This window comes from Pinus tabuliformis, chromosome 7, assembly GCF_031772625.1.
Source record: "Pinus tabuliformis cultivar Carrire ecotype Pingquan chromosome 7, CPIR1, whole genome shotgun sequence".
In the NCBI taxonomy this organism is placed as follows: Eukaryota; Viridiplantae; Streptophyta; class Pinopsida; order Pinales; family Pinaceae; genus Pinus; species Pinus tabuliformis.
In genome coordinates, this window is record NC_142293.1 from 83,449,113 (window position 1) to 83,463,373 (window position 14,261).

The window sequence follows — 14,261 nt, forward strand, 5'->3', positions numbered from 1 at the left end:
TATCTCTTTGTAAACACATGTGAGGCAACATATTTTTGGAGGAAAAAAGGCGTGGAGAGAGAAGGCTTTGGGCATGGTATTCTTCCTACCACAGGTTCGAGTTTACCTCAGGTAGAGGCTGCAGGCATAAGATGGTTTCTGGGCTGCGTTTTGGTGTGATTTAAGTGTGGTTCTACTCTACAAAGTAGGCACAATTCTTCCATGTTTGGTACAGGTACACCGTAGGCATAACACCTTGAGCAAAGGCCCGTAAGGCTGGAAGAATAGTTCAGGTTAGCTGCAGACTTGATCTTCCTTGGAACAGGGGGTCGTGAGGTATTATTTGGGGTTGGTATTAGCCCAGAACTACAAATAATTGTGGGCATAATTGGTTGGAGGTAAGCCACAACTGTGGGAGAAGGTTTGGACGTAGAGGAAGGGTGTTGGTGCAGTGTGTCAACAACCCTAACCAGTGGTACAAACCTACAACAGACTACAACAACCTATGGAGAAGCAAGGTATGTGTTTATGATGGTTTTGTGTTGTGATAGATTGCTAGTTGGGTGGTGTCCTAGTGTGGAAAGATTTGTTGTAGCATGTGGGAGCCAATTGGAAGGCTTGATGCAGTGGTTGAAAGCCTTTTCTAGGAGCAAATTCTATAGTGATTGGATTGGGTGCCATTGGACTAGTGGAGGGAAACATGTTGGTAGCCCAAAGTAGCCCTTGACAAGCAGTCATAAAGAGAGCTTGAAAACTGAAGGTTGGGTGAAGATTGAAGCCGAGTGTGCAGTACATTAATGGACTAGTGGACTGCTAGATTGGCAGATTGGAGCTCAGGTATCGGCCAACCTAGAAGAGCGGATTGGATCAACCCGTGTTCATTGAAACAAAAGTGATTTGCAGCAGTGATAGGAGGCAAACCTCCTAGAGTCTCTATGTGTTGTCTTTTGATGGACTAAGGGGTAGCTAGAGAGTAGAACAAAAGCGAAGGACCAACAAGACAAGATACGACATAGATGTTGTGATTGTGCACTAGCGCAGGAAGATTGTTATCGTATCTTGTATTCTTGTACTTGTGGATATTTGAGAGCCATTATCCCTTGTACGGGTTCCCTAGACTATTGTATTATATGTTGATTAATATAACGAAGTTGGGTTGAAAAATTTGTAAAAAGTTTTCGATAATTGTGCATGTGTTATTTGTTGTTGTTTATATTCCGTTGTGCAAAGTAGCTTTGTTGAGATTCTTGGTTTGGTAGCGTCAGAGATTTTAAGATTCTATCCTAGCACTAAGGTCGTGGAAATTTAACATGGTATCGGAGCGTGTCTGAGCTACTTTGGAAGGCAGTGAAACATCATAGTGCACAACAAAGTACAACTTAAGAGGGAGTTGGTCACATAGTAGGTGAAGGGCTCACTATAATGTTGAAGTTGCAGTCTGGACACCATTACGAGGACAAGTTGGAGGGGATGTCTAACTATAGTCCATGGAAGGAAAGGATTAAGTTGGTCTTGTAGGTCAACAAGATCTGAGAGTTCGTCGAGAAAGCCATCAAGAAGCCAACTGACCCAAAGGAGCTGGAAGTGTACGAGGATTTAGATATGAGGGCGAGATTGATCATCCTTGATGGTGTGAAGGATCCCCTAATACCTCATTTGTCCGAGAAGAACTCCGCTCATGAGATGTGGATGGCTCTTTAGAATTTGTTCCAGAATAAGAACAAGTATCAGGTACTGGTATTGCAGGATAGTTTGAAGTCCACCAAGATGATACAGGGTGAAGTAGTGACTTCGTATTTGACGATATTGTCTCAGGTCAAAGATGAGCTTGCTGCTGTCGGTGTGACTATTTCAAATTCTGATATGGTGAAGATTGCTTTGAAAGGGTTCAACGAGGAATGGAAGCCCTTCATCAAGGGGATTGTTGCTAGAGAGAAGTTGCCAGATTGGAATACGCTGTGGGACGACTTCATTCAGGAAGAGTTGCGAGACGAGCATCTTTATCCAAAGAAGAAGGCTTTAGATGATGACGTGGCACTTGCAACATGAATGAAGGGTAAGCAGAAGAAGGGGTTGAGTAAAGTCAAGTGTTTCAACTGTGGTGAGATGGGTCGTTTTTCGTCGAGATGTCCGATGAAGAAGAAGACAAGAGATGATGAGAAGAAGAAAGGGAAGCATGTCACCGATGTTGCCACCTCTGTTGAGATACATGCTCTCACCAGGAGATTGGAGGAGGACATTGCTATGATCTCTCATTTCTCGCAGGGTACCATCGATGAGGATGCATGGTACATGGACAATGGTGCGCCGAAACATATTATCAGGTCACATGAGGTATTCGAGACTTTACTTGAGTGGGACTCGAAGTTGCACATGGTGTTGATTTTTGATAACTTGGGAGGTACTCCAAGCCCTAGGGTTAGGGGTTTGGAGGTTGGAGCACCACAATAGGTCATTGTGGGCTTGGAACCCAAGGTTGGGGTTTTGCACCCATTGATGTTTGGGCCAAAACCATGAGGCATTTTCTACATGTGATGGGTGGAGATGATAGAGGATGGCGAGGAGAATGCAACACAACGAAAATTGTCGAAATCCGAGTTATAGAAGATGAGATATGAATTTTTGAAGGTAATAATGGGATTTTGGACATGTAGGTCATGCAGGCTTGAAATGGTTATGTCCAAAAGACATGTCACTTAGGTAATTCGTTGAGCCTCCTTGTTTAGTATAAATAAGAGGTGATGAGATTCATTTCAACACATCCAAATGTGCATATATCTCTTTGTAAACACATCTGTTGCAGTGGATTTTTGGAAGAACAAAGGCGTGGAGAAAGAAGGCTTTGGGCATGGTATTCTTCCTACCACAAGTCCGAGTTTACTTTAGGTAGAGGCCGCAGGCCTAAGATGGTTTCTGGGCTGCGTTTTGATGTGATTTATGTGTGGTTATCCTCTACAAAGCAGGCCGCAAGTAGACCAAAGTAGCCCTTGACAAGTAGTTATAAAGAGAGCTTGACAATTGAAGGTTGGGTGAAGATTGGAGCCTAATGTGCAGTACATTGATGGACTAGTGGACTGCTAGATTGGCAGATTGGAGCTCAGGGATTGGCCAGCCTAGAATAGTAGATTGGATCAGCCCGTGTTCATTGAAGTGGAAGTGACTTGCAGTAGTGATAGGACGCATCCCTCTTAGAATTTTTATGTGTTGTGTCTGGATGGACTAAGGGGCAGCTAGAGAGCAGAACGGAAGCGAAGGATCGGCATGACGAGATACAATATAGATGCTGTGATTGTGCACTAGAGCAACAAGATTGTTATTGTATCTTGTATTCTTGTACTTGTGGATATTTGAGGGCCATTATCCCTTGTACGGGAGCCCTGGACTGTTGTATTATATGTTGATTAATATAACGAAGTTGGGTTGAAAGTTTTGTAAAAAGTTGTTGATAATTGTGCATGTGTGATTTACTGTTGTTTATATTCCGCTGTGTAAAATAGCTTTGTTGAGATTCTTGGTTTGGTAGCGTCAGAGATTTTAAGATTCTATCCTAGCACCAAGGTCGTGGAAATTTAAAATTAGTCAATTATGAACTTGATTTGCAGAGATCAAGGAGACCTTTTTTCTTATCGTCGTTTGTGTTGATTAGGTAAGGCTAGGCATCCTTTTGCAAGCAGTAGTTGTTAGCATGCCTTAAGAAATTAGATGTCCATTTAGATGGGTGCCCTGGCCAAAATAGGTGTACAGTTCAAAATTAGAGTGTGAAAAGCAGAGCTAAAAATCTAACAGAAGCCACTGCAAAAAACTACCACAGAAGCTTAAAATCTAACAGAAGCTAAAAACTGATTTTGGGTTGGATCTTTCCTTGGGCTGAAGATCTATCCGTATCTCTAGAAAACAAATCTTATATTCTAAATACATTTATCGAGCAATATTAAATCATCAAATTGAGTGCAAATTTGCAAATTTCTTTATTCTCGTGTTCTATCCTGTGCATGCAAGCTTTGAAACAAGTATGAAATATGGTATCAGAGCAATATTAGTGACTGAGTGCCTCTGAAAATTTGAGCTTTGGGTTAGGAGGAGGGGGGGTGAGGGTTTGGGTTGCAGATGACTAGTGGAATGCACACTCTAAGCTACTGGAGAATCGACTGACATCACTTTAAGCTTGTCTGGGGAAAAAGGAGATCTAGAAAGGGCTGTGTTCTATCCTGTGCATGCAAGCTTTGAAACAAATATGAAATATGGTATCAGTGCAAGATTAGTGATTGAGTGCCTCTGAGAATTTGAGCTTTGGGTTGGGGAGGTGCGGAGTTGGGTTGCAGATGACTAGTGGATTGCATGCTCTAAGCTACTGGAGAATCGACTGACATCAATTTAAGCTTGTCTGTGGAAAAAGGAGACATGGAAAGGGCTGCCACTGTCTATAAATCGACTACCAAAGGAGAGAAATTGTTTGTAAACTCCATTCTTGAGGTGTTCTGTCCATTTTTACAAATCAGAGGGGAGACAGGCCTAACTGAGGTGTGACACAGCCTTTGAAGATGTTGTGGTTGAGTAAATCCTATCCCGTTCAAACAGTTGATATAGAGAATCAAACTTCAAACACTGGTTAGAGTGTAGCAATTAATATGCTGATCTGTTGAAAAGGTTTCTAGGGCTGTCAATCTTAAGAAATATTGCTGTAGAAATTGCTATTCACAGAGAAGGCAGTAGCAAAAGGTTCCAATAGGTTGTGCTTCTGTGTTTCTCCCATCCCTTTTTGCCTCTTCTTTTCCATGACTGCTACATTTCTTCTCCTATATAGCTTGTTGTATGGTCTTCTTTTTGGGCAAATTGCTCTATGGATTGCTTTCTTGGCCCACTTTTTCTTTCATATGACATCTGTTATATAGTAGCCAGATTCTGCACCTTGTGTGGCTGGTATGATTGATTTACTTATGCAATTGGGGTAGAAGTACAATCTTGATTTTTTTTTTTAACATGTTTATATACTTTCACAAAAACCACAAGAAACTCCTTCCACAGGGTGTTTAACCCTTGGCTTCCAGTTGTTTTTGACCCCGGGCATAATAGTTTTTAGTTGAGGCCCTTCCGCATCAAAGTTATGTCCTCTTGCACATCCTCTGGGTACAGTTCAAGATTTGAAATTGGATCGCTGAACTGGAAAGTTCAGCAGCTTCACTTTAATAGCAATAAGGAACTTCAAAATGTAAGTGGTTCTGTTTCTGATCATTGCCATGCTGTCCTATACAAGATGCCTGCTGAACTGCGGGAGAGATAGGCTTCCCCCCAGTTGGGATTTTGTTGCCACTGAAGTCGTTCAGTAAGTCAAACACCTGAAGGTGGGAATTTAGCACATGTTTGAGGATCAATGTTGTCACTCTACTGGAGCACTCTACTACTATAGAGATGTAATTATTTTTTTTGACCGACAGTTCCAGTCAACGTGAGCAAGTGCCAACAGCTCTATTTTGGATATTCAGTGGACAGAAATGTTCTGCCATGTTATGGAAGAACCCTTCTGGTAAGAAGCCACAAATGACAGGTATCTAAACTGCCAAAGTTGCCCAGGATTGCATTTGGCCCACCTGTTTTTCACAATCAGAGGGGCAAACACGAGCACAGGCACAACGAAGAGTTCTGATTGCAGAGATTGATACCCGGTGGAGGCAATAACAACATTTCACTTTCAGTAACTTGGGATGCCACCGTTGACAAGGTGTAATCATTTTGCCCACATAGTAAATGAATGTTGCTCATATTTCTCCCACAATTTATCCAACCACTTTTATGGTCTTGGTATGACTTTCCTTTTCTTGAATCACATAGGTAACGGAATTTTTAGTAATTAATACTTGTCAGTAGTGAAAGAAATAAATTTGTCACTTAAGGCAACGATAGGAAATTACTAGATAGTAGAAACAACAGGAAAGGAAGGAAGAAAAGCTGAAAAATTTAATTGGTCAATAGGATTTGCTGATCACTATTATTCATTTGGAGGTAAAATAGAAGAGGAATAAAAAACGATGGGAAAATTTGGTTGGAGTTTTGGAAAGGCATTAGCAGTGGAATGCATCTCAGGAAGGAACTTACTTTATTTTCATCCATAATTTCCATACCCTTAATGATTTGTATTAAGAAATTCTTCTTTTGAATTTTCATCATTAACGCAAATGCTGTAGCATACTGACCATCCTTAGAGCACTACAGGCGGCTGCAGCATTTACTTCCAAGCAAAATCAGAGTGGAGGCCACTCTGTTGGCATGAAGTCACTGAAGGCTTTGGCGCTTCTTGGGGCAGGGGTGTCTGGCTTATTTGGATTTGCAGGTATAGCAGCTGCTGATGAGGCAGAACATGGCTTAGAGTGCCCAAACTACCCATGGCCGCATAGGGGAATTCTAAGTTCCTATGATCATGCATCGTAAGTGGATTTGTAGATTCTAATTTTCATTTGTGCATTGTACTGAGTTGTACCAAAAGTAGTCAAGCACTTGTAGTTCTTAAGAAGTTGTTTGTAAAGTGGCACTGATGCTACCGGTTTCCTGAACCTTTTTCTGTTTCTTCATTTTGCTTCCATAATTCTAGGATTCGGCGTGGACATCAGGTCTTTCAGCAAGTTTGCGCATCTTGCCATAGCATGTCCTTGGTTACCTACCGTGATCTTGTTGGGGTTGCCTATACTGAAGAAGAAGCAAAAGCTTTAGCAGCAGAAATAGAAGTCGAGGATGGACCAAATGATGAAGGTGAAATGTTTACACGACCTGGAAAACTAAGTGATCGTTTTCCTAAGCCTTATGCTAATGAACAGGCGGCAAGATTTGCCAATGGAGGGGCCTATCCTCCAGACCTCAGCTTGATTACAAAGGTGCAAAATGTTGCCATATCCATTGCCTACGTTCAAGACTCTAGGGAGAATAGTAAAGTTTTATTCTATATTTAAGGCATAATAGAAAAACTGTATTTTATTTGTAATTAATGTGTTTTCTGGCTTGTTAGGCACGCCATAATGGTCAGAACTATGTTTTTGCCTTGCTCACTGGATACCGTGATCCGCCAGCTGGAATTTCGGTAATCTTTTTTAGTGAGATTTTAGATTTACATAGCCATAATATATTGAATTGTTCAGTACAATTTGTCAACAGAAAAATCTTTTAATATTATGAAGATGCAAACTTTGTGGGTAGATTCGAGAGGGATTGCACTATAATCCTTATTTTACTGGCGGTGCGATTGCCATGCCCAAGATGCTTAATGATGGTGCAGTTGAGTATGAAGATGGAACACCTGCAACAGAAGCTCAGGTATGAAAACTTTTAATACAAGTTTCAACGCAGCGAAAAATATTAACATTTTCGGACTCTTCAAGATTCTGTTCGTCGCAAATGGCTTGCTAAAAATAGAACTGATGAAATCACGAGAAATAATGGTCAACGTCAACTGTGCAGATGGGAAAAGATGTAGTCACATTCTTGTCCTGGGCAGCTGAGCCCGAGATGGAGGAACGGAAACTGGTAAATGCTTCATTTTATTTTTGACATTCAAGTTTACCTTTCATTGAAAGTTCAAATTCTGCATCCATTGGAAATTTTGATTTATTTCAGTAGACTGTATATCTGTAATATCTTTGCCTTAATTTTGTTCGCATGGTCACAGATGGGGTTCAAATGGATTTTTATCTTTTCACTCGCTCTTCTTCAAGCTGGATTTTATAGGAGATGGAAATGGGCTCCTGTTAAGTCCCGCAAAATGATTCTTGATGTTGTGAATTAATTTTATCGTTCTGAACTCTATGCTTTGGTGCGTTGGTATGTCCAAAGCATTATTCTTTTTTTAAGAAAATTCTACTTTCTCAAGCGGAACATGTTATTTGAATTGTTAATAAAGTGCACAAATAGCATTAGAATTGGTATTGGATATACCAGTGCTATGCACCAATTTTCTGCCTGTAATGTTATTTATTGATTATTGACCGGTATCTTTTATCAGATTTAAGCTTTGCATCGAGTATTCATGCAATGGTGTCAGAAAATGTGGCATGAAGAGAATATCAACATGACTGTGATACCTTATGTATGTTTTGAAGGAAATACCACGAACCCTTTACAAAATCACTCTTAACCTTTCTTCTCAAATTTTATTTTTGCGAAACTTGAATCTGAGGAATTGTTATTTTGTTATAGTCAATTTTCAGAGGCATTGCAATGGTAATCTTGCATTATCTAGTTATTTTTGTGCTGTATTCGAATAGATATTATTTATGCTCCATCTGTCATATCGGTAATGTGCCTGTTCAAAATGAATTATGAGACTGTTGGAATGGTTCAGTTAGGAGGGTTGTTCCATTTTCTTGTTGCTGGATCATGTGACCAGGGCCTTTGAGGACTTGCATATGGGGCAACGCCTTTTAATAAAAGCAAGAATTTTTTTATTAACTAGCTAATTGGATTGAATTCCAAACTTTTTAAATTTCTCTTTGATAGCGGGATCAATAAAAGCAATATTTTTTTTATTAACTAACTAACTGGATTGAATTCCAAAGTATAACTCTTTTGTTTTCCTATATTGTGTTGCATTGTGTATCATCCTTTTAGTTGCTTGGTATCATAATACTGTCTTGGTCCTCAGAACCAGGAAGCATATGATGGGATGACTAAGCAAGAAATTTGTTATCAGTTGGTGTTCTTAAACCGTTCAGTTTTTTGTTTTTATGGTGGGATTACTGAACAAGAAATTTGTTATCGAATGGTCTTCTTAAACCATTCAGTTTTCTCTTCTGTTGATGGTTTTAGTATCATTTTGCTGCTGGTAACGGAGATGAGGAAGCAGGCCTATTGTCAGGACTCGGAGGATTGATCATTAAGTGTGTTACTGTGTGGTGTTCTTACTCAAATACATCATGATATTTATTGTCTTATATGCACTATAAAATATGGAACTTTGAACATGTTTAAGGTCGATGATATTTTCAAAGCAGGCAAAGAAGCTTCATTGTTGGGCAAAACCAAAGCAAGGCCAGTGTTGGGTAAGCCATGTCTATTTTCCCGAAGGAAGAAAATTGTAAGCTGACAATGCCTTATTACTGGCGGCAACCAAAAAATGATTATTACAGTGAATACATTCTCTAGTTAAATGGCACAAACACGCTCAATTACTCAGAAAGAATCATATTTATTATTATTAAAGATAGAAGATGATTGCAAATTGAGGGAGGCCCCTGGCTTTATACCCCCCTGGGTGCCTCTTGGTGAATGGGCATGATCAATAACTACTTAACTAACTAATTTTTATATAACATTGCCTTCCTCCTAGAAAATGCTTTGTCTTCAAAGCATACGTAACGACGGATGTTTTGACGAAATGCTTTAGTCTCCCAAAAAGCTTCTTCTTCTAGTAAATCCTTACACTCGATCAAGTATTCCTTGATTACATGAGATCGAAGCTTCTTTTCTCTGGTGGATATGATACCTTCTGGTTCTAAAATAACCATTCCTTCATCATCTAAGGATGGAAGTGTTGTTTGTGCTGATTGATGTTCGCCCAGTGCCCTTTTAAGGCAGGATACATGGAAGACTTTGTCAACGCGACTTTTATTTGGAAGTCTTAAACTATATGCAACTTGGTTGATCTTTTTGTTGATCTAGTATGGTCCATAGAACTTCAGCGCCAATTTATTTTTTCCTTTTTGTTTCAAGGACAAGTGCTTGTATGGTTGGAGCTTGACAAATACCCATTCTCTTTCGGCTTTGTTTCGGTCAACTTTTTCCGTTATTTATTTTTTTTTAGGGTTTGGACGATTTTTTGGGTTTCTTCTAGTTGGTTTTTAACAGTTGGTTGGTAGATTTGTTTGGACGGTAGCTAGATCTTTCCATTTTGGAGGCTCGTACCCATACAATGCTTGGAATGGAGTCATTTTTGCTGACGTATGATAAGTAGAATTATACCACCATTAAGGGAGATGAAACTGCTGGGCCCACTTATTTTGTTTTTCTATAGCGTAACAATGTAGGTAGGCTTCCAAACATTTATTGACAACCTCCGTTTGTCTATCTGTTTTAGGGTGGTAAGCGGAACTCATATTTAGGTAGGTTCCTATATGGTTGAACAACTATTTCCAAACATTACCTTTAAATTTAGCATCTTGATCACTCACAATGACTTTCGGAAAGCCATATAATTTATAAATATTTTTGCAGAATATCTCAACGATTTGTTTCGCTGAGTTTGATTTCTTCATTGCGATAAAGTGAGCATATTTGGTGAGTCTGCGACTACTACGAAAATCTTATCTTTGCCTTCAAATACAGATAATCCCTCAATAAAGTCCATTGATATTTCTTCCCATTTTTGATTCAGAATGTTTAAGGGGTGAAGTAATCCAAGTGTCATGATATTTTCACTTTTATTTATTTGACATGTGTCACATTCCGCTACATACTTCTGAATATCGCGACTCATCCCTTTCCAAAAGAATGATTGACATGCATTGTAGTATGTTTCAAAGAATCCTGTATGTCCGGTTGACAGTGAATCATGTGACGCCTTGAGTATCTTGGATTTAAACTTGGAGTTTGAATTCAGATAGATTCTTCCTTTGTACCATAGACTGTCGTTCTTCCATTCAAATTTTGAGTTGTCTGGAAGGTTATTGATTATCACAGTTATTTATGGATCCTTAGCATACTCACTTTGGATCTCATTAAACCATTCGGGGACAACAACCGAGACTAGAAGTAGTGTCGGTTCTTTGTCTTTCCTAGACAGGGAATCTGCTTCTACATTGTCTTTTCCCCTTTTATGTAGTATCTCCATGTCAAAGGCGACAACTTTTCAATCCATTTTTGTTGTTCTTCGGAAAGTGTTTTTTGTTGAAGGAGGTGTTGGACATTGTTATGCTCTGTTCAAATGGAGAACTGACTTCCCAAAAGATATTGTCTCCACTTAGCAAGTGCGTGCATAATAGCGAACATTTCCTTGTTGTATGTGGACTTAAGACATTCTCTTTTATTGAGCTTCCTGCTTTCAAAAGCTATTGGATGCCCTTCTTGCATTAACACTGCGCCTATACCGAATCCGGAAGCATCACACTTGATGATAAATGGTTTAGAGAAATCTGGAGTTGCCAATACGGGGGCATTAGACATAACTTCCTTCAATTCTTCAAAACACCTTCCCACTTCCTCATTCCATTGAAATGAATTATTCTTTAAAAGGTTAGTTAGAGGTGCAGTTATATGTGCATAGTTTTTAATAAATCTTCGGTAATATCCAGTCAATCCTAAGAACCCTCTTAGCTTGGACATATTAACTGGTTTGGTCCATTCTTTAATAGCTTTGATTTTATTAGGGCCCACTTTTACTCCTTCATGGGATATTATGTGTCTGAGATATTCTACTTCTTCCTTCCCAAAGGTGCATTTGGATTTCTTGGCGCAGAATTGATGCTCTTTCAGTAGTGTAAGAACTTTATTCAGATGTTGTAGGTGCTCCTTCCAAGTTTTACTGTAAATTAAAATATCATCAAAGAATACTAATACAAACTTCCTAAGATATGGATGAAATAACTCGTTCATAGTGGCTTGGAATGTTGCTGGTGCATTGGTTAACTCAAAGGGCATTACTTTAAATTCACAGTGACCTTCATGTGTTCAGAGCGCTTTTTTTGGTATGTCTTCCAACCTAATTTTGATTTGGTAATGGCCCGACCTTAAGTCCAATTTTGAGAAGTATTTTGCGCCATGTAGTTCATCCAACATTTCGTCGATAAGGGGAATCGAGAATTTGTTTTTAATTGTTATTTTGTTTAATCCTCTATAATCAATGCATAACCTGAATGATTTGTCCTTCTTCCTTACCAATACCACTGGAGCAACATACAAAGTCTTACTTTTCGAGATGATCCCACATTTTAAAAGGTCATGGATTAATCTTTCAATTTCAGTCTTTTGGTGATGTGGATATCGATACGATTTGATGTTCACGGGGTTTGATCCTGCTTTGACTTCTATTGGATGCTCGATTTCGCTATTAGGAGGCATTTTCATGGGCAGGGCTTGGAATACCTTTTCATGCTTTTGAATTAGCTCTTGTACTTCTGGTGACTCTTCGTTGATCATGTTCGCAGATAACATTTCTAACTGGTGACATTGTACTGCATTAGCTAGTGCTCCTTTCCGAATCATCTTCATCATCTGGGATGACGACATGATTTGATTCTCTGGTGCTTGGAGTCCGTATAACTTATACCTCTGCCCTTCCCAGTTAAAGCTTATGAACTGCTCTTGATGGTTGGCAGAGTAAGTGCCTAGGGTTCGTAGCCACTGGATACCTAAGACCACATCTACTCCTAATTGTACATTGAAGAACGAGGATTCTAAATTAAAGTCTTGAATCTGCAATTTGACCTTATGGCATTTCCCTACCTTTTCAATCTTCTTACTGCCGGCTACTATCACCTTCATGTTGGGTAAGGGAAATGTAAAAATGTTAGTCTCTTTGCGATAGTTGCGTCTAAAAAATTGTGGGTGCTACCGGAGTCTATGAGAACCACTACGTTGTTCTTTTTTATATGTCCTTTTAATTTTAGAGTCTGGGGTTGTGATATACCTGTCATAGCTGATAGTGACACTTGCTGAATACTTCCGTCATCTAATTCTGAAGGGAATTCTGGGGCATCTTGTACCCCTTCTATGTCTGATTCATCACTGTTTGAATCATTGGTTGCTTCACATTTATATAGGTTCTTCAATTCATTTCCTTTAGCACACCTATGTTTAGGATTCCTCTTCTCACCACAACGTTTGCATTTTCCTTATTTTATCCTTTGCATTTCCACGTTACATTTTTCACCTTCACGAAGATGTGGTGGAACATATCTCGTATTATCTGTATTCCCAAACTGGGGCATTCTTCGTCTCGAATAAACCTTTTCCGATTTTGACCACAGTATTTGTTCAAATTTCTTTTCAGCAGCTTTTGCTTTTTGTCTTGCTACTTCTATTGACGTAATGTCATGAAGCTCAAGTTCTACTTGTAGATGAGTTTTAAGTTCAAAGATGTATGATTGAATTAGACGAGATTCTGATAACCTAGGTACTTGCTAAGGTCTCTCATTCTCGGGTGTATTCATCCACATTTCCTTTTTGTCATAATCTGACGAGTGTTGAAAATAACTCTTATTCCTTTACACCTTGGAATCTTTTAAAGAATGCATCCTTAAATTTTCTCCAACTGATGGCGATTGTTGTCTTCTTCCACCACATATACCAATTATATGCTTCGCCTTCAATTTTCATGGAAGCGTGTCTAATCTTTTCGTTATTATTGTCAATATTGTAAATCTCGAAATATTCTTCTGTTTTATTCAGCGATGCAACACTGCATTTTTCGTTACCATCGAATTTGGGTAGCTCGATTTTTGCTCTTCGTTGATACGTCGCTAACGGTGGAGCGAAAAGAGGTTATTGATTGGTGAATGTATTCCAGAGCTGCTTATTTGAAAAAGTTGCGCTACTATTTCCTTGATGGTGTGTGGATGATTTTTTTGGAGACTCCTCTTTTTCATGAGAATCTACTGAATTTGTTGAATCTGATAAATTGTGCTGTTAATTACCTCCATCATCTTGGAGTAGTTGTTCGGGTGTAACCTTCATCATTTCACACAAAGTGTTCATCAACATCATTCTCTGATTATGATTTATTTTGGATTTGATAAAGTTTTTCCCGAGTTGTTCTATTCCACTTGTCGTATCCTGTAGCTTCTTGATATCGTCGGAATGTCCAATAACCTTACTCTCGAGATCGACTAATTTTTGGTTGAAATCATTGGAGTGGCTAGTAATTCTATTCTCCAAATCAATCAATTTTTTGCTGAGATCGGTCATTGTCATCGACGACATTGAACGGGTTTTTGGGGTGTAAATTTGTCTGCCAACTTTTAATTTGAACTAATTTATTATTATTATTATTATTTTTAAATAATATATATATATATATATTATTTTATTTTTAATTAAATAATTATATATGTGTTGGATTGTGTAATAATTTAATTATATGATAATTTCAACTATATAATAAACAGTTTGAGTTACCATATAATAATGAATGTATTAATATCGTATTAATATCTACTATTACGGGGGCACGACCGGGGGACAAGTCAGCATGACGTGAGACAAGTCACAGGCTATAGCATACAGATACGATGGTTGGGAACAAAGAAAATGGAGACAGTGTTGGTCGTGACGGCAAGAGGAACAATGGTCAAAGCAGGCAGGTGGAC

General features: G+C 38.9%; 1 protein-coding gene across 1 annotated transcript in view; it reads left to right on the top strand.

Annotated features, from left to right (window-relative positions):
- LOC149245363 (cytochrome c1-2, heme protein, mitochondrial) overlaps nucleotides 1-7,976 on the top strand; it is a 105,320-nt gene extending 97,344 nt beyond the window's left edge. The window contains exons 3-8 of the mRNA XM_089457753.1: nucleotides 6,190-6,401; nucleotides 6,566-6,845; nucleotides 6,977-7,048; nucleotides 7,165-7,281; nucleotides 7,426-7,491; nucleotides 7,634-7,976. Of these exons, the coding sequence (XP_089313879.1) occupies nucleotides 6,190-6,401; nucleotides 6,566-6,845; nucleotides 6,977-7,048; nucleotides 7,165-7,281; nucleotides 7,426-7,491; nucleotides 7,634-7,750 (864 nt within the window). The 3' untranslated portion in view covers nucleotides 7,751-7,976. The remainder of the gene's footprint in view (nucleotides 1-6,189; nucleotides 6,402-6,565; nucleotides 6,846-6,976; nucleotides 7,049-7,164; nucleotides 7,282-7,425; nucleotides 7,492-7,633) is intronic.
- Nucleotides 7,977-14,261: the final 6,285 nt, after the last annotated feature.